The 19,702-nt window shown below is 43.5% G+C and overlaps 1 protein-coding gene across 5 annotated transcripts; it reads right to left on the bottom strand.

The window, feature by feature from the left end:
* Window positions 1-4,031: 4,031 nt before the first annotated feature.
* Window positions 4,032-19,576, bottom strand: LOC116853312 (probable G-protein coupled receptor CG31760). 5 transcript variants are annotated; one of them, XM_032834357.1, is made up of 19 exons: window positions 19,092-19,576; window positions 17,887-17,984; window positions 14,830-14,996; window positions 14,542-14,702; window positions 13,933-14,137; window positions 13,122-13,356; window positions 10,693-10,827; window positions 10,050-10,212; window positions 9,769-9,913; window positions 9,175-9,307; window positions 8,925-9,078; window positions 8,729-8,838; window positions 8,136-8,350; window positions 7,890-8,028; window positions 7,692-7,797; window positions 7,291-7,434; window positions 7,055-7,234; window positions 6,696-6,944; window positions 4,032-6,387 (listed from the first exon to the last, which is right to left on the bottom strand). In XM_032834357.1, exons 4-18 carry the CDS (start codon window positions 14,692-14,694, stop codon window positions 6,717-6,719), a joined length of 2,445 nt encoding a protein of 814 aa, XP_032690248.1. In that variant the 5' UTR covers window positions 14,695-14,702; window positions 14,830-14,996; window positions 17,887-17,984; window positions 19,092-19,576; the 3' UTR covers window positions 4,032-6,387; window positions 6,696-6,716. The 5 variants fall into 5 exon arrangements, with proteins under 5 accessions (XP_032690248.1, XP_032690247.1, XP_032690249.1 ...); XM_032834356.1 differs by having other exon boundaries at window positions 14,542-14,715; XM_032834358.1 differs by having other exon boundaries at window positions 14,542-14,756.
* Between the last annotated feature and the right edge of the window lie 126 nt (window positions 19,577-19,702).

Genomic DNA, 19,702 nt, shown 5'->3' on the forward strand with positions numbered 1-19,702 from the left:
CACGAGCTCCAAAGAAATGTGACGCGCGGTGAACGAGAGAAAGTCGAGGGGCGATCGATCGCGCATCGACTCGGCATACGACGTCATTAGCGTCGAGCGTTAAGATTAGTCAAGGGATACTCACGCTACAAATGATCGACCAAATGATACATACATGTGAATGCGGCATGACTTTCACTGTAAACGGATCCCTCGATGCGTGTCGCGCGTATGTGCACCGTAAATGATTTCTCCGCTGAGACAGTGTCTTGAGTGCGCGACCCGCGAATTCGCCAATCGCGACCTGGCAATAACGAGCGCATGATAAGACGTGGAAATTCGTCTTTATCACGCGCATGCGAGGCCTCGCTCGTTCGCATGGGAAGAACGGCGAGCGCGTCGCGGTGTCGCAGCAGGCCTGTTCCGAGGAGCTTCCTGAACTGGTGTACCCTGATGCAATAAGTTAGAGCAAAACAATAAGTCTGTTTGTTTTCAGAGAAGAACTTCTGCATTGGTGTACGTTATAGAGATGTGCAAACTATTTGAATTCATCGAATCAAGTAAAATTCGATTCGATTCACACTCGAATTCCTATGATTCGAATTCGAAAATTTCGAATCGAAAAGATTCGAATACGGATCGCGCACATTAGTATTAACAAAGAGCTTTACAAGTATTAGCACGACTTGAAAAGTTTGCTATACATTAAGATTACTCTTTAAAAATATTAAAAGAAGATAATGGCTTCTAGATAAACTCTTACCGACAACTGTCGGATCGATATGTCGTTGTGCAGCTTTCAAGACTGGAACTGTATTCCACGTTTACCGACTATACTATATATATATCTTATATATATCTTATATATATCTTATATATATCTTATATATATATACTTATATATATATCTTTTACTTTAAAATGAATTGATTTCACATAATCAATGTTATCTCTCTCATACTGAAATCGCTATTTTCATGTTGAATTCAATGATTATGTTAATTAAAAATTCTCTTAACGATTAGATTCGAATTCGAAATTAAAATCTGAGATTCGATTCGATTAGACATTAAAAATCTTTGCACATCTCTAGTATGTTAGTTCTTCGAAAATAAACAGACCTATACATATTTATCTTACTCTAACTTACCACACCAGTTTAGGAGATTCTTCAGAAAAGAACAGTCTTAGTAGCATGGCACAACTGATGCAGTGTGAGTCACGCCTCTCTACGTAGCAAGTAATATTTTGTCATACGCGCGACTGTAACACATGTCAAGTACAAATGTCCGAAAAAATGTTAGACTATTATTGTGCGTATGTAACACTCTGCCACGCGACCACGGCGTCTACTCGAACGGGCCTAGTCGGTTCCCCCGTTTCTCGCGCGATGTACGTCTATCGACTACTACAAGAAGACGCACGTATACTTTTACGTGCATTCGTGCGATTCGCGCTGTGTTGACTGTGTTTTGAGCGAACGAATCCCGCTAGCAGTCGCTCTGCGACTGCGAGGCGATTAAACGCGACGTCTCTCTGGTCCTCAGCATCGTGTGTGTCAGTGTCCTCATAATTGGTTATTGTTGTATTGATCGGTTGTTGTTTTATACATTTTGCGTTCTGTTTTGTTTGGATATAGCTGTTGCTGGATCTCACGCGGGCGCTGTATCGCGAACGCGCCTTTTAAGGCTCCTGGCCACTCGTAGCGGGAATTCTTAATTTGATATCCAAAATATGACACTTGAAATCGACTGAGCACATCTCTAAAATATTTCGAACATTTTTCGAACACTTTGCTTTAACAATCAATGAATAACCGTAAAATTAACTTGAGATGCAACTTTTTTTTAACCTCTTTTTTCATGATTGTTACGGTAATTTCACGATTACTTATCGATTGTTAAAACAAAAGGAAAGTGTTCAGAGTATTTTGAAAGGGTGCTTAATCGATCGTGTCATTTTTTGGTACTTCTTTATTATGACGTATTTTGTAGGAATTTTGGGCATGCATTTCTTTACTTCATCAATCAAGATGGCCGCGGCGAGTATGCAGGAGCCTTAAACGTGCATTTTTTTTTTACGGCGACGTGCAATTTTTTACAGTGATATTGCCGTGCTCCGGCGATCATTGAGCGAGCGGCGCGGTACGAAAGAGGTTCATATCTTACAGTCTATATAGTGTGTAGCGCGTGTAAATAAATTTTCAAATGAGGAAAATGTTATGAATTTAATGGTGTTCCGTACACGGAAAGAATATTGCAATAGAAATTACGTTAAGATTATGTTTCACCTTATAATGTTTTTTTGCACAGCTGGGCTGTACTGACGTTGTAGTGTAAATTGCTGTAAAAATAATAAAAATTTAGCTGAATAAATAATATAACATCAGCTGAATATAAAATATTAAAAACATTCAATTACAATAATTTTGCAGTGAATGGTCGAATATTTTTCAACGAATAAAAAAGCAATTTTGCTCATAATTTCCATATGGTCCAAGATTGCAAAGTTTTGTTGTAATCTTTACTGCAATATCTTCTCCGTGCACACAAATTCTACGCTGACATCTGTCCCTCTCCCTCTTTCTCTTTCTGTACGAAGACGGAGATGCAGGAAGGGAGCTCCTTGATGAGTGTCTCCAAGACTATTGTATTCACTGACATACAGTATATCTTTACAAATATGTAATCCGTTCTACATGTGTTCTTGAATTTGTTCGGCGGGGCCAGGAACGGGGTAGAGAGTGCGTTATTAGACTGTTCGTCTCTTCGCCGAGAACAAGAATCATCCATCCCGCCTCTTTGTCCCCTCGTATCGAAAAAAATAACGCCGTTTGCGGATGTAGGATCTACATGGATCGAACTCGCAACGTTTGCCGACTTTCTTCAGCGCGACTTTGCGAATACACTGACGATTTGCGGATACATCGTTTTCTCTCTCTCTCTCTCTCTCTCTCTCTGTCTTGCTCCTCTTTCATGTGACTGTCCGTCTGTCTCTTCCTCGTGGAACGAAGCGGATTTTTCTTCACACGTACAATATACGCAACACCAAAAGCGTTCGTCTCTTACGAGCTATATCGCGAGCTACCAAACGCACGCAGGCGAAAGCTAAAGCGCCTTTTACGACTTTGACATCGAATGCGGAATGTGTCGCGGCGCGAATTGCGACGAGAGAGAGTGGAATGAATTTCCTCGTGTCCGTCGCGTTGATTTGACACTTAATAACCGGCCAACGGAATGGAAATTTCGATCGATTATTGCGTTGATGTTTTCGAGGGATAACGAATAACTCTAACGCTAATCCGCACGAGTCGCGCTCCGAAAGGGATACCGATTCACAGTCCATGTCGACTGTGACACGTCACAGGCTTCCGCGCGATAGCTTCGATTCGTGGCGATCCTTGAAATATTGACTGTTTGCTTCCATCGTCGGTCGTTCAAACCCTGTGCGATTTTCCGTCTCGTTGTCATCTTCTCATCGCGCTGATTCGACTGATCGATCATTTCGTCGACGAATTTTCGCTCATTCCCAAAGCATCGGACAAAGCCGTGGGAGAAAAGAAAAAAAAACGAGAGATCTCTGAAAATTATACTTGTCTTGTGGAGCGAGGATTTTTGGGGGAATACACACGGAAATGATCGATCCAACTCGACGGACCTGCATCGTCGTCGGATAACAGCTACATTGTACTCGTGTAACACGCGCGCATCACTTGTCGCTCGCTTCCCGGGATGCCGCATTGTTCGCGTGCTCTCAACAATAATATATTACGTACGATAAATATCTTAGACACGAACAGCAATACCCGGTCGGTCGTTGTTAACGCAACGACTCTGGACGATCTCGTCTACGATAACAATGTCTACCGTGAAAACGTAAGCTCTTAAAAAAGTGTAAACCAACAAGGCGAAGGTTTTCTCATTAACCCGCTTATATATCGCTTCATATACACGCCACGCGATTTTGTTTTTTTTTCTTTTGTATCCTCTATTCTCTCCTGCCAGAAAACAATATTCCGCTTCTTTTTTGATTAATCTCTCGTTATATTTGTTTTTTTTTCTTTTGTATCCTCTATTCTCTCCTGCCAGAAAACAATATTCCGCTTCTTTTTTGATTAATCTCTCGTTATATTTGTTTTTTTTTCTTTTTACGGGCAGACGCGCGCGGCTTCGCGACGAGCGACCGCGAATGCCGCGCGACATTCTTGACAGCCCGTTGCGTAACTTTATTGTCACATGTAACACTTATTACAACCTGTCACGAGTAGGGTTTGTCGCTCGGTCGGCTCGCAATTTTTTCAATGCGATTTTACGAACGAGAACGAGCACACGGTACACCTGTAAGTCAGAATATAACGCAAGATTGACGAGAAACGAACGAGAGGATTTAAAACGGATCATGTCCTCGTGTCGGGGGTGACTCGTCAAGAACGACGCAACGGAATTCAACGTACGCACGGAAACGCAATTACGCCCCTAAGCGCTCGATAACGACTTGTTTCTTTTCCTGTTTTTTTTTTGGTCAAGCCTGTCGGATGTCCGAGATTCGAATTGGAAAAAGTACACGCGTCTCTATCTTACTCGTATTCTATTAACCGCTTAAATTAACATTTACATTGAAATTGATGTGTATTTAAGTATCCTGCGAGAGATGAGGGTGTCTCACTTCGGCGTGATAAGGTCGCCTGTGAGTCGGTGCTATTATAAATCCAAGAGCGTGACATGACGCTTGTGTAATAACATTTAAGAAGGGCTTTCTCGTCTGCTGTTCTTCCCTTAATATCGAGTGGATATATTAGTGTTGGGCATTGATCATAACTTATAAAATAGACTGTATATTCTTACGGGATGACTGATGACAAGATTGAAGGACAGAGATATGCTGAATCAAACACTTTCTCTATCGCACAATGTACTAACAAGCGGACATCACGTACTCTGATTCACCGATTTTGACAAAATTTTTATGGATAATCTTTGTAATGAAGTGTCTTGCAAAGCCATTTCCCCGAGAAAAAGTCATAAAGTTTAACGTAAACGTATGCACAATGCAAATACTCAGACTGTTAAGCTGATTCCAGTGGTTTGTAGCGGCACGACGGGAAGATTCTTACTGAAGACTTGAGTTCAAGTACCTTATGGATTTTTTTATATGTATGGAAAAGTTAAATATATTTAAATACGTTTTGTAAATACAATCACTATTTCCTAATTTATTATTTCTTTGTAAAAATTTGAATTATAATAGCAATAAATTAGAAAATAAAATAATTAATAATAATAAATAAATTTTTTTATTAAAAACTTAAATTAATTATTAATATGGCTGATTACCTTTTTAATCAATGATTGATGATTAATCTCAATAATCGATTAATTGAGATTACATCGAACAAATTGTGATTATATTTAATGATTGTTTTAATTGATTACTTTGATTAATTATGTACTGATTAATAATTAATTTTATCAATTGATCGAATTATTCGTGCTTACATATATAACGAATGATGATTGTTGATTTGCCGGTTATGTTAATCAATTAAAATTTTAATCGATTAATGCCCAACACTTATATATATGTATGTGTACGTGTGAGTCTGGTATCTCTCGTGGTAGTGTGCGGTTTGGTAAAAGCGCGCGCGCTCGCGTGCGCCATCGTGAGCGGACGCAGAAATCATTTCGATAAAGGCAACTCAAGTTCTCGCAAGTTCTCTCTTATATTTCTATCGAATGTTCGCGACAAAAAGCAACGTCGCGCTTTCACGTCAGATAATGAAAATATCATCATAATCATCGTCGAAGCGACGACAAAGCAACGACGACGACGACAACTCGCGGACTTGTCTGTGTATTCTTTGTGCATTTGTGACAGCTTTATATATTCGTTTTCTCGTATTTCTTCCGCGTCTAATCTCTCAGCGAAGCATCCGGCATGGAGAAATAATTCGTTTCACAGCTAACCATTGCGTTAGCGACGTCCGCTGCGCTCGAGTGCTCTTTACATCGGAAACAATGTCATTAAAGTCAATTTGTAACGAGATCTTCCTGTCTCCGGAAGCGATGCCGTCGCCGCTACAAAATAAATAGGAACACGACGCAGTCGTGGTCGTCGTCGCCTCTCACGCGCAGATTTTGATTTCAATTTGATTGATGTCGTATGACTAATAATTACGAGGATATCGCTATCACAATGGCGCGAAGACAGTGGATTGCGATTGCTTTCATTCGACGGTAGTTGTCACACGAATACGGGTAGTCTCCTGTCCATCATAGGATGCAATCTGAATTTCTTCAGCTCCTTCTTCCGTCTTCTCTTCCTCCTCCTCATTGTCAATGGCGTCATCGGCCCCGTTATTTTTCCCGTATTTTGGCTTCTGCCGGCGCACTGTCTTCGTCACAACCATATCTAACAACAGAGGGGGAAAAATTATCCAATGAGTACCAACTAACGGTAGTATTATATCAATCCTGTAGTTTCTCAACAATGTAACTATTATGTAACTATTATGTAACTGTTATGTAACTATTATATTACAATATTACTGCGTAACTATTATGTACAATGTTACTGCGTTACGATGTAACTGTTATGTATATACAATATATTACACTTTACCCTGAAAAAATGTACGAAGACAAGAGTGGAGTGAGGTAGAGAAAGAGAGTGAGAAAGAGAGGAACTTTTATGCCTTAATTAGAAACCGAGTTATTCACCTCTTCGCTATTGATCACTAGTCAGACCTTTTCGCCACTCGATCGCCTCTCCTGCTGCTTCTCCTGCTGCGACCTTTCCTTCTGCTCCTTTTCTTTGTTTCGCTCCTTCTCGCGCTCCCTTTCACGCTCCGCTTTTCTCTCCTTCAGCATCTCTATCCTGCGTGCTCGGTGAAGACTCCCGGACGGGAAAGTCGAGTCCTCGACGGCCGCCGCTGCGGCTGCCGTTGCACCTCGCTCCACAGCTGTCTGCTCAATAAGTTATTCCAATTTATTCCCCAAGACGCTCCCCTCGGGTTTGCATGCGCAGAAGAGGCTCGCGCGAATAAGGGTATTATTGATAGAGCGACTTAGATACATACTTTGAGGATAAAGCTGGCCGTGGAACTTTTCGCTATCGGACTCTGACCGGTCGGATGCCCGTGGCCGTGGCCGTGCGTGCTGAAGTAACCACCCATCTTTGGTTTGATGTGTCTGTTGTGCATCTCCATGTGCACGATCTTCATGAATTCGATGCGCGCCGCCAACTTCTGGATCTCCTCCTAAAATAATTGTACGTGTCAGTACCGCATAGAGAGTATCGGTGTATAGCAATTACCTTGAGCTCTTCGTTTTCTTGATACAAGTCCGTCGTCTCCTCTGGCACTAAGCCGATCCCGTTCAGGGAGAAGCTCGCTGTGACGCCGCGCGCTCTCGCCCGACTGTCCCATTGATCTCCTTGGCCTCGTAACACTCTGATTACCTGAAACATCAAAAAAATGAATAAATAAAGAATCTTACCCACTTTAGGCACCTCGCGATTAGTAATGAATCGCATACTGATCGGCAGAGGAATAATGAAGATCTTTGTTTAGATAATGTAGTTGCAGAAGTCTTGAGACTTGTGAGTTTATCAATGCCAACGAACACAAGACAAACTTGTCTCATATCAGAATGTCTCTATACGAATTCTAAAACTTGCGTAAGATTGTAAATGAGAGAAACGGACTAGTTCCTTGCCTTAGGGCCGAAGACGAGAAGAACTGTGACGGACGTGGAGAGTTGAGTCCGCAGGAAGCCCAGCACGTACTTGATATCCGGCCCGGCACGGGGGAATATGAAGAGACTGCGAATAACGTCGTACGATACATATCGTCTACGTTCTCACAATCGCGCGTGCATACGTGATATTAATGTATACTTCATTGTGTTACGTACTGAATGGCTATCATGGTTATGTTCACCGCGGCTATATTGTAAATGGCGTAACTTATCAAACGGGCTTCGTTAAATAGACTCTCCGCGTTTCGCACGTTGTAACATACCTTTATGCCCCAGGCGAGAAAGAGAATTTCACCTGTTCACACACGGAGACAGACACAATATTATACAGACAAATCGTTTTGCTGATCGTCGATTGGGAACACATCTTCATCTTGGGAGAAGCCGTTTTCGCGCGCTTACCGATAGCCAAGCTGTGATCCCACCAGTTGTAAGAACACTGGTAGAACTTAAGATCGTGATTATCCGCGATCACCTCCGCGTAAGGCGGCGCGCTCAAGGTCCACGTGCCGAGATAGATCAGCATTACCAGCAGGATCGGCACCATCCACTGCAGCAACTGTTTGTCTGTTAGCTTAACTTTGTGAGCGCTCTTCACCCGATACGTAAGCGAAACCCTGGAGACGAAGAACGATCCTCTGTTAATGCCGCATGAGGCTTCTTCACGATAAATTTTAATTATGTTCAATTTAAAACCACTAAAACCACTAAAATGCTCAAAATGACGAATTTGTAATTTTTATAAAAATTTTGCCAATTTAGATGGTTTCATTTTCCACGCGAGTCCGGACACGAGCACAATACTTTATGGAGAGTTTAGAAATGGAGATGGTCCAGGAATGAAGATGGTTCAGGAATGGAGGCGATCTAGGAATGAAAATCCTCCCTTTCATTACACTTTTAAAAAAACTTCATTTCTGATAGAAATAGATCGTTAATGTCGGTAGTTCTATTGTTAAAAATACACGTGTTAACGCTGATCGCCGACTACTTACCGCCAGGTCTTCATTAGTAGCGCCGTGTAGGAGACGCAAAAGCCCATATGCCTCGTCCACTTGGTGGCGATGCACGAGTACATGTCGAGGACCGGAAATATCGCGGCCATCTAAGAATAAGATAGCGAGGAGCATGCTTTAACGCTCAACGGGGTCTTTTCTTTAAGTAAAGAAACTAAAGAGAACGCCCACTCACCTCGAGATACATCAAGGCGCAGCCCAGAAGCGTGATTGACAGGAAGATCGGGGATGCGACCTTGAATACCTTCAGCTTGCGATTTTGGTACATGTACGCCACCAGTATAATTGTACCAAACACGCAGAAGATGGAGACGGCCAGCAGTGTGATCCTAGAACAGATAACGGTCAGATTAATTAAAGATACCAAGGAGGCCACGAAGCGACGAGACGAAGATATATATGCGCGAGCTTAAAGGGAGAAGTACCTAAAGGGCCAGTTGTACGTCGCTAAACAGGGCTCAGGACCTTTGCATCTCGCACATCCCGGCGCACAGCGCAGACATTGGAACGCCTTCTCATACGAGTCACTCTTGTTCTCTTTCATCTCTTTCCACGCGGCTGCAACAAGTAATCGCGCTATATATTGCGATCGTAGTTTCAAAATTAAACGGAAATAAGCGAGTCGAGATAATACATTGAGAAGAAAATATTTGGTATTTGAGAGGCAACATATATAAAAAATAAAAAAATTGTTATTCGGAGTAAGTACCAATAATACATTTACTTGTACTAATTTAAAATATTTTTCAAATAAGAAAATATATATTAAAGAATTTAAAGATATTAAAGAAAATATATATATATTTTCTTAAAACAATATAGCTTTTCATGGAAGCAATTGTTTATTCTATTGAAATAAAAGATTTTAGTAAATGTTATTAATAGCTACTGCGAAAAAATATTTTTCTTTACTATTTTACTACTTTATTTATCATTATAAAGCCAGAAATTACTATAATTTTATTATGATTAATTATGTTTTGTCTGTTGTAGTGTAACGGTGATAAATTGGTTCTGACCTTCCACGAGAAATCCATCGAAATCTGCCTGATGATGCCTGATACTATAGAAGCCCTGCCGGCATTTACACACGTAAGCGCCTTTCGCCCAACCAGCACCCACGCCGTTCTCGTTCACACGACTGCCCGGACCCTGATACACACACTAAAACCGAAAATGAGGAGTATTTTTTCTTGTGACATCCTTAAAATTCGAATCTCGCAGAAGAATTCTTGCTGTCTTCTAATGTTCTTAAACTTCCAAGATTCGTGTGCTTTTACAGATCACTCGACACACATACCTGCGTGGTGTCGGTATGGCACTTGTGAGTGCCCTTGAAGAAGCCGATCTGATTGCTTGTAGGAAGCTCGAGTCCGTCATTGCTGTTTCGTGGCAGCGGCGCGTCACATTGGTTCACTTCCAAGCCGCTTATGTCGACATCCATGCTTATGAATTCTCGCACCCTTGAACGAAAACGCGAACGTCAGAATGCGGCCAACACAATGGGATCGCGTGTGAGATTCCATTAGAAGTTAAGATAACTTGCCAAATTCCGATTAGGGTAATCGACAAATAATCGATTGCAGAATTGCTGACGTCAATTTCCAGCTGTGTAATTTGTTGTGCCTCAGCGAACGATAAAATTCAAAATTTCTGTCTATTTTAGCAAAACAGAGCGAGTAATATTCAGCAGAGTTGTTGAGAGATCAATTGAATTTTTCTCAATTTAATAATGGACTTAAACAAGTATGTTTCAATCTAAATAATCGATGTTTACACATGGACTACTCATTGACAACAAAAACTTGAAAATCATAATCTTATGGGCCGCATCACTCTTGCATAACTATGATTAATTCTGACAGCTTGTAACATTGCAATCATTCATTCGATAAAAAGTGCGCAAGTCGGCTGGCAATCGAATATACAACAGTCGTACTAACCCGGGTCGAATGTCCGGTGACTTAACGTTGACGCTGTACGAAATGAGCCAGCGGCGGGTCTTGCAGGAGAAGTACGGGATGGTCCACCAACCCCTGTAGGATTCAATCGGCGGTGACTGCATGAATTTCGGTGACCTGGGATCACACGCAAACGCCACAAGCCGCCATAGAAACTTCGATCTCTCTCTCAATCTCCCTCAGTGTAAGACACACGTGATTTCGTGCAACGAGTCGTATACGCCCGGCACTTCACGGTCATCCCCGCTGGTAGCTGCTGCTGCACCCGGCACGATCGATCCAGAGCGAAATGATAATAATAAGGCCTCGACGCCCCTGCCTCGCGAGATCGCACATTTTTGCGTTCCGTTATCGCTGTTATCGAGTTTCTATGACCTGTCGCTCATACGGGGTGATGAGGGATGATGAATGATCGTGGAGCGCCTACAGGACGAGTGCGATTCTCTTCCGATCGCGATCGCCGCGGGGTCGCGGGTTTATCCATCCCGGAAGAGAAAGGCGACGTTAAGCATGAACGACGGAATGCAAGAGAGCTAAGAGATTTTCGCGTGACTTTCGTGCTTATGCGTGTGCATCGTCGTGCGTACAGTCCAGATAATTGACCGTAGTCGCGAGAATGATTCAATCCACACGAAATACGTTTTGAGAAAAAAGAATAAAATTGAAAATTAGATACACGATTTAAAAAATCGTTCAAGAAGTCAAGCATAGCCAATCTTTTTCTCTTTAAGAGTATTCATTGACAAACTTAATTCTTAAAAAAATACTTGAACGCAACTAGCAAAAAATAGCGCAATTAGTAGAAAATAAAAGCTGTCCTTTTAATTAAGATTAGGCGCTTGGATTTTTCCTGTTTTATGTAAAAAATCATGCCTTGGTAACAAAAACTCAAAAATCGTAGTTTTGTGGATGGATCATACCTGTCTAACTATGATCAATTGAAAGTTGTCTCGATACTTTTACCTCAATGAGTTTCACAATGCGTCTTGTATATTCAATAGAAAAATCATTTATTAATCATTCTCAAGAAATATATTTTTTCCTATTGAATACGAGATGTGTTGTGAAATTCGTCGAAGCAAAAGTGTCGCGATCTTTGATCATCTGACTGTACGTAAGTGCGTGCGTGCATGCGTGCATGTGTGCTTGCGTGCGCGCGTATGATGAGATACACTGAGAGAAAAAATATGTAAAAATAAAAGTTATTTATTCGGTGAGTACTAATAACGCATTGACCTAAATTCTTTTATTTAAATGGAATAAATAATTGTTTTTATGAAAAAATCTAAGATTTTAAGAGAATGTGTATTCTCTTATTTGGAAAATATTTCATATTAGTACAAGGAAATATATTTTTTATTTCGTAATTACTTTTTCTCTCAGTCTATATGAAAGACAAAAGTCTCTTCAGGATCCGCTCGCTAGAAAAAAACAGATCCACCATCGCATACACGGGAAAAGAAATCTCAGTTTGGGCAATTGTATAGAACTAGTATGAAAATTCGACGATGTGAAATAACGTCTCCGTTACCGCAATCGGAAACATTTGCTTAAACATTTAGCTGTACACGGAAGAAAGATTTTAGTTTGTGTAACTAAATGAGTTGTATAACTAAATGAGAACCAGACGAAAAACTCGTTGACGAGAAATAATGTCTCTGTATGACTGCGAATAAAACATTCGTATAAACATTTAACTAAATTAAAACTCAGTTGAAGTAACAGAGCAATTCGCTGAATAGAAACCTCACTGAGAGAAACTATCCAATAAAAAATTAACAAACGAATATTCCCGATCAAAATTCGGTCAAATACTGATCAATTTTTAAATCCGAATAGAAAATATCTAATGAGAATTATCGATTTTTCATTTCTTCATCAGTTTATATGATAAAATGCCATTATGTGATCGGAAGTATCCGATTAAATTTAATCGGATGAAATATAAAAATTGAACAAAATTTAATGGACAATATTCGTTTATTGATTACTTATCGAATAATTTTTCTCAGTGTAGAAGCTTTCTATAGGAATCTTTCTGTTCTTACCAGTCCTTCATCTAGTCTCTATTCTTACCAAACAACGTAAAATTCAGTTACATTAACGGAATTGTTTCTTCCGTGCAGTTTCGAAGATTCGTAAATAAGACGACCCAGTAAATGCCAACCAACAGCAACATTATATCAATGTTATAACTATCAGCTCAACAGCGTAATTGTTACATGAAAACAAATATTCAGCTGCATCAAAACTTGGTTGAGGTAACTGTGACTGTTAGTTGGTGATTATTTGAGAGAAATTTCAAGAGAAAGAAAGAAAGAGAGAGAGAAAGAGAGAAAGAGATAGAGCTTTGGCTTCTGCGAGACAAGTAAGGCTGCGGCACGAATGTGCGAACAGTCGATGCAGCGAACCTTAGCTCAATGCTGCCGCCGGCGTTCTCGAACCACGGCAGGCTTGGATCCGGCTGTGATCCGGGCTGGAGCGCGTGACTCTCGACCTTGATGGGCTCGCCGACGCTTCCCGGGCTGCGCTTCAGCCACACCGCGGTAATGACGGTGCCAGTCGATGCGTTGAGCGCGATCACCCTTGCCTCTACCGCGTCGTCCACCGACACGAGCAGCGACTTCGTCAGGGCATCCAGGAGGGCTAAAGTGCGCAATTTCGTCAGTTAACAGCGCGCTTCTGGTCGAAATCGTTATGCTCAACGACTGCTGTGCTGCCCTTCTTCTTCTTCCCTCTCTCTTTCGTCGATGCACGCATTGCTCAATACGCGCAACAGGTAGTAGACGAGAAACGAGAGAAGAGCAGGGAGCAGGTCGTCGCGCGCCATTTCTACCCAGATAGACAGGTGTTCGTAAATTTGTCAAGACTTTTATTAGCCGATTTGTACAAGTCCCTTATAAATGATTCATATAGCATTCATACCTGTTTTACATAGAAATACGAAGACAATTATCAGAATTTATTCAAGATAACGTGTCGTAAGATGTAATATGATAATACGAGTAATTTTCAGTAAATTTATTGCTGCATCAATGTAGCAAAAAATTTACAATGTATGTTATAATTTTAATGATTTATTGAGTTTTAATAATTCGTATAGTATATTTGCCTTATAAATTTAATGAAAAGAGAAATTATAATTTTCATTGATTGTCTCACGTCGTAATAATCATGAAATGTATCTATCTGGGTTTCCTTCTTTTCTATGGCTTCACTCACCGTTACGTCGCGTCGCTTCAGCGGCGCCGAGATTTTGCAACACCATGGCGGTCATATCGGCTTTCTGACGCGCCGTGTCATAACGTCTTGGGTCCAGGTCGACACCGGCCGGTAGAGACTTGAAACCTGCCGTGTTCACGCACACCTCGCCCAGAGAACCGGTGGACGCCGCCTCGATCACGTCCAGCGCCTCCTCGATGATCGCCTTGAATGAGGAGAATCACTGTCAGACAGGTGAGACATCTCCCGAAGATCACGAATCGAGAATGAGGTTGGCAAATTAATACTAAAACTACCAACGGCCTATTTCCGCCTACTGGATTTGAATCAAATTTTGTATAGTTATTCTTTAGATCCTGCGGAAAATATAGGCTACATGAAATCTGGACGACACCACTCATCCCCCTGATCTTATCTCCTTGATACTTTGTAAGAAGATCTCAGCCTTTTACGAAAGTAATCGTTTATTCTATTCAAATGTAAGAAAAATGTATATTTAAATAAATATATTACCAATACCCAACGAAGAAATATTTATTGTTTTAGATATTCTTTTCTTCTTTTAATGTAGCTTTTAGTGTAGCTTTAGTATTGGCAACTCGTACGAACCCGTTTAGAGTCGATCGGTGAGTCGTCACGAGCAGTAGTGGTGAGGGGCGCCGTCGAGGATGGATCGGCCGCTCTTGTCAGTGTGACACAGGCCGTCATCGTCATCGTGGTCACCGTGGCAGCGAATAGGACCGAGAGCCAGGACTCGCCCATCCCGTGCCCTGGTCATTTGTTCTTGTAACGAGGAGAGGAACAGACTCCGACAGATGTTCGATCTTATTGCGAAGATAACAACTGAGGGCGGGAGAGGAGGGGCTACACCTAGAGCTTAATCGCAGAGATGCTCACCTCCCACGGCGGTGGCATTCAAGTAGCGGCGAACTTGCGGCCCGTGAGGTCTATGGGCCGCTCGTACGCCCTCGCCGGCGATCGTCCGGGCATGTTCCCACCTGTCCGAGTTCAACAGGCTCGCCGATCCTCCATCGACGGTGAATCGTCGCGGCGGCAGCTTGGGCCTACATTGGGCGCAGAATGCGCGATGAGTGACGCGTTGTCGTTTACACCTCCTCATCTTCGCGGGCAAAATTCCTCCTCGCGCGATCGATTCGAGAGGGAGAGAGAGAGAGAGAGAGGGAGGGAGAGAGAACGCTAATCGATCCTGGAAGTTCTATCCCCGATGCGGCTTGTGTATGCCGCTGGTAAGCCCGTTTGATGAAGCGCAGGTGTATCTCCCTCGTGCCACGGGTATTTAGCTATTTTAAGTACAAACACACGCACGCTTCGAACAGAGTCGGGAATATCACTGGCGCGGCTATCGGCCCGGTCACTCGATTTCGTCTCGTTTCCCCGGCGTGTCGCAAAATAGAATAGGCGATCTCGCATAGGCGAGTCCATTTTCCAGCGGCTTACCTGGCCTTTGACAAGCGACACGTGAGGTTCGCTCAACCTTGAATAAACCCCAACAACCCTTCGCGGCCTCCCCCTCTCCCACCCGATCGCCCACCCGTTCGCACTCGCAAACATCCGTCCAACTGCGTCGCGAGATCGGCTCTCTCGCAGCATCGACGGCGACCTCGACGCAGCAGGCGCACGACAACCAGAAGATGAGAAAGAGAGATAGAGTTTAAGGCGATACCAACATAACGCAATTTCGTAGCTTTCTCTTTTCTTCTAATTGAAAATTACTTTACAGAGTGAAAGTACAAACATTAATGAATGGATGATGCTATAAGCAATTGCATAAAATTAACAAAAAATTTTTATTACCGACCGAATATAAAATTTTTTTTATTGATTTACTCTTTAGCAACAACCACTTATTAACGTTTGTACTTTTATTCTATAGAAGCATTTTCAATTTGATGATTTCAATTGGAAGAAAAGAGAAAACTGCGATGTGTCAGATCCAACATCGCTTTAAGGGGGTGTTGAATGCCGATATACTGCAGTTTCGCAGTTTGCACTGTTTTCCTACTTTGAATTGCAGACTCTTTTGCAGAGTGAAAGTGCAAGTGTATAGTGTGCGGAAAGACACGAAATATTTTGTGTCAAGAACAAGAAAAAGAATGTATAGATGAAAGAAATGCTTTCACTTGATTTCACTACACATTCAGCGTCTTTTCCATGCATCGACATTTGTACTTCTAATCTGCAAGAGCATTTGTAATTTTATGTAATTAAACAGGAATCCAGCGCGAAATACGAAACTGCAATCAAATATCTGTTAAAGTATGAACGGACCAAAAATTCCGGTCATAATTGCTGGAATTCCGTTCAGAATTAGCAAGATTTTTGGTCGAGCAGAAGGTCTTGTTAACTCAGATAGAATTCCGGTAATTTCAATCAGACTTCTAGTTCGTTTATATTTTGTCAGATATTTCGTTCATTCGAGCAAATTCTTCTTTCTGCGTGCATCCTTTGAACAGAGTTAATGGGGGAGTCGTCGCGTCGCTCCTCACCCGGAATCGGCTCGAGGTCGGCTCAGCAATCAGTCGTCGGTGGCTAATTAGCCTCGTGACGACGGAGGGAAGCGCGATAACGCGCGCGGAAGAGCACGACGTCGAATCGACGTGGGGACGACGTAGGAACGACGGCGATCGGAGGGGAAGTACCGAGCGCGCGCTCATGTGGGACATCGCCGACGAATCGCTCTTTAATCGGCGTGAGATCGATAGCGCGCGAGGGCGCGCGACGAGTCGATTTGGCCAACCCCCTTCGGAAGCGCACCCTTTTCGTGCGTCACGTGTGCGTGCGTGCGTGCGTTTTCCTTCACGTCGGAAGCCGCGCGATCGATCACTGAAATATTAACGACGTAATACGCGACGCGCGTGATGCGATTTGCGGCATGAGATTCGAGCGTTGTAAATCGCATCACGTGGCATGCCACCGGCTAATTGCGTCAATCATCAGAGCGAGTGATCTCTCAATCGGCCTCGAGGGGCTCGTCGATTCGGCCATTCAGAAAGGACGGATCATTATCGTCGAAAAATTACCGGACAACTCAAAACTCTTCAACTCGAGCCTTCTCTCGGCATTTTGTTGTCATCGTGATTGCCTGAGTGCGGGTCTGAATAAACTACTGTGTGATCGCACGAATCCAACGAGCTGAGCTACGTGATCGAGGCACCGATGTGCCCTTTTGATTCTTCTCGCCGGGGCGGGCTCTCGACAGTCCACGCGCGTCGACAGCCGCGATCGCGAATTACAGTGTTTTTCTAGCGCGGCGAGGTCGCGTCGTCCGTCCGTTCGTCCGTAGGAAACAAGCGCTATAGCGCCAGCGGAAAACGATCGATGCAGCCAGCGGCGGCACGGCACAAGCCACCCCCAGAGCTCGCCGCGTTCTCACCCCTCTCTCTGCGAGCACCGCTGCTCTCGCTCGTTTCGTGTCGCATCTCTTGCCTTCGCGCGACGTTCCCTCAACATTATTTCACGCGGCATGCCTTGGACTGGACGCGGCGGGACGTCATTTAGAACCAGTCTTGCCTACGGAAACTTCTTTTGAAACTGCTCGGAATGGATTCCACTCGGGGATAGTTATTTCCTAGATGTCTATCGCGTCTTTCCAGGACAAATCTCAGGATTATCTCGATCGGAACCCACTGCGAGTAGTTCCAGAACAGCTCTCCGCAGCTCGCAGAGAAGATACATTTGGTCCAGTTGGGAAAAAAGGAACGAAACTCCTATATTGTTGGTCGTTTCGCTTTCGCAAAACAGATCGCTTTTTCACAGCGCAGTGGGAGTCGTGTGCGCGTAATCGTCGTTTATTTTCCGTCTCTAATCGCCTCTAATCGTTTCCTCAGACTCTTTTGCGGATCAATCTCACGGTCCGAAGCATGCAGCTTCGGTCTCGGGCCAGGAGCAAGATGAGAGTCTTATTTACGTACGCGGAGTGCTTGTTGAACTTACGTGGAAAGGTTACGCGGAGGCGTATCCGTGCGCAAGATGAGGCTACCTGTGAGCAGCGGATATTTCCATTCACCGGAACCATGACACCCTGTCGATCACTGGAATAATAAAGATGCAATTGTACTTTTGTAGACGTCTGCAGAAAATTTGCGACACTGCTTTCGGGCAAGTTCAGACAATACAATGACATTTACACAGCAAAAGAACAGTTAGGTCACACGTAAATCGAGTTGCGCCAACTAGATTCCCTTATAGAAATATCATACTAAGAATCATTGATAATTACTTATTATCCAGTATTTTTAATACTGAAAATAAGTAATTATCAATGATTCATAGTATGATATTTCTATAAGGGTTCAATATTGAATACTGAATTGTTTCTTTCGTGTGCACTTCTGTTTACAAATGACTTTCGTGCACTTTGTAAGTCAAAAATTTCACAGCTTTCAATGCTCAAGCTCGCACACTATCTTGTTAAATTCTTGTTTACAAACTTGTGCAAGAAAAAGAATGCCTTTATGTAAACGACTGTACGCACTGTGAGGAATTCTCAGGGCAGTCTTGCCATCAGCAGTGAGGCCGACCGATTCATCCCCTTTTCGAAAAATGTTAAGTTTAGTAATGTCGTCGCCTCTGCACGCGTTTCATTGACTCAATGCCGTGGGGATACGGATTTCTTACCGGTTATTGAGTAAGCGACTATTTCAAGAAATCACCACTCGAATATCGCGTAAGCGTTCAATCCGGATAGGCGCGCAATTATCGTTGCATTCCGACGAATTCTTCAGCGCGAGATGCCGAAGTTAAAGGTCGAACTGACGGAAAGAGCGCGTCAAGTGTGAATAGTGCGCGCCAAAAAAAAGAAATAGAAAAAAAGAGCTACACACTGCGCTTCGCGCATCGAGCGAGACGCGCGGAAGTCCGCGGCGCTTCACCTCGTCTTCGAAAAAGGCAAACGAGAGAAGCACACGCATCTTCTCTCGCACATATAACGCATTACATAACGCAGACGCTCAAATATCGAAATGCATATTGTATGTGTATTTTCTATATATGCGATAGAAAATTACCAACGGAACGGGAGAACGGGAGATTCAATGGATTCGAGTGATCGTTATCGTGGTAAAACTACCCCGGTCTAAACGCGCCTCCAAGTATCGTGGTTGTTGCGTCCAACGGACAGTGAATAATCGCCCACTTACCCTCGACATTTAACGCCTCGCTTCCCGCGTGGACGCGTGCGAGAGGTGAGAGACGGTGACGAGTAGTGGTGGCGGTGGTGGCGGAGGACGACCTGGAAACGAGCTAATAGCTAAACGAACTGGCGAACGATGTCGTGCGCGATTAATCAGCCTCGGGACACAGCAGAGGAGAGACACGGGTGACACCAGGATGACGTAGTCTCACAGACACAGGAGACGACCTTCTCCGCACGAAGGCTCGCTCATGACTCCGGAGAGGACTTAGCTGTGTGGCCGGGACCAGGCCGGGACCGGGGTCGCGTCGTTGGGGCGTGCGCCCTCCGCGAGATCAAACTTGGTCTTCTTGCGACCGGGCAACGTGGAGATCGTCAAAGCGCGTCCGCGACGCGTCGCGAGACGACACGTCGAGAAGAGAGGTCGTGTAAGGAGAGCCTAAAGGGAAATCCCGGCGACGCGACTCTCCCTCGAGTCGGCTCCCGCGCTGTGAGACCCACGGCGGTAAACTCGAACGTCGCGCTCAGCATCCTCCTCAGGTTGCACCGCATCTCGCGCCGCGCGAGAAGCGCATGCCTTCCCTCGCCGCCGGGATTGGAAACTGCGTATGTAGGTCC

Source organism: Odontomachus brunneus, unplaced genomic scaffold, assembly GCF_010583005.1.
Source record: "Odontomachus brunneus isolate Ranch 3 - 2012 unplaced genomic scaffold, Obru_v1 Obru_scaffold_304, whole genome shotgun sequence".
Lineage (NCBI taxonomy): Eukaryota > Metazoa > Arthropoda > Insecta > Hymenoptera > Formicidae > Odontomachus > Odontomachus brunneus.

What these genes read in the sequence shown, in the direction of transcription:
- LOC116853312 (XM_032834357.1), bottom strand. Translation starts at nt 14,694, where the DNA reads ATGGGCGAGTCCTGGCTCTCGGTCCTATTCGCTGCCACGGTGACCACG. An exon ending in GCCATACCGACACCACGCAG is followed by an intron (nt 9,914 to 10,049) that starts GTATGTGTGTCG and finishes TTTCGGTTTTAG; the next exon opens with TGTGTGTATCAGGGTCCGGG. An exon ending in ATAACCATGATAGCCATTCA is followed by an intron (nt 7,798 to 7,889) that starts GTACGTAACACA and finishes CGTTATTCGCAG; the next exon opens with TCTCTTCATATTCCCCCGTG.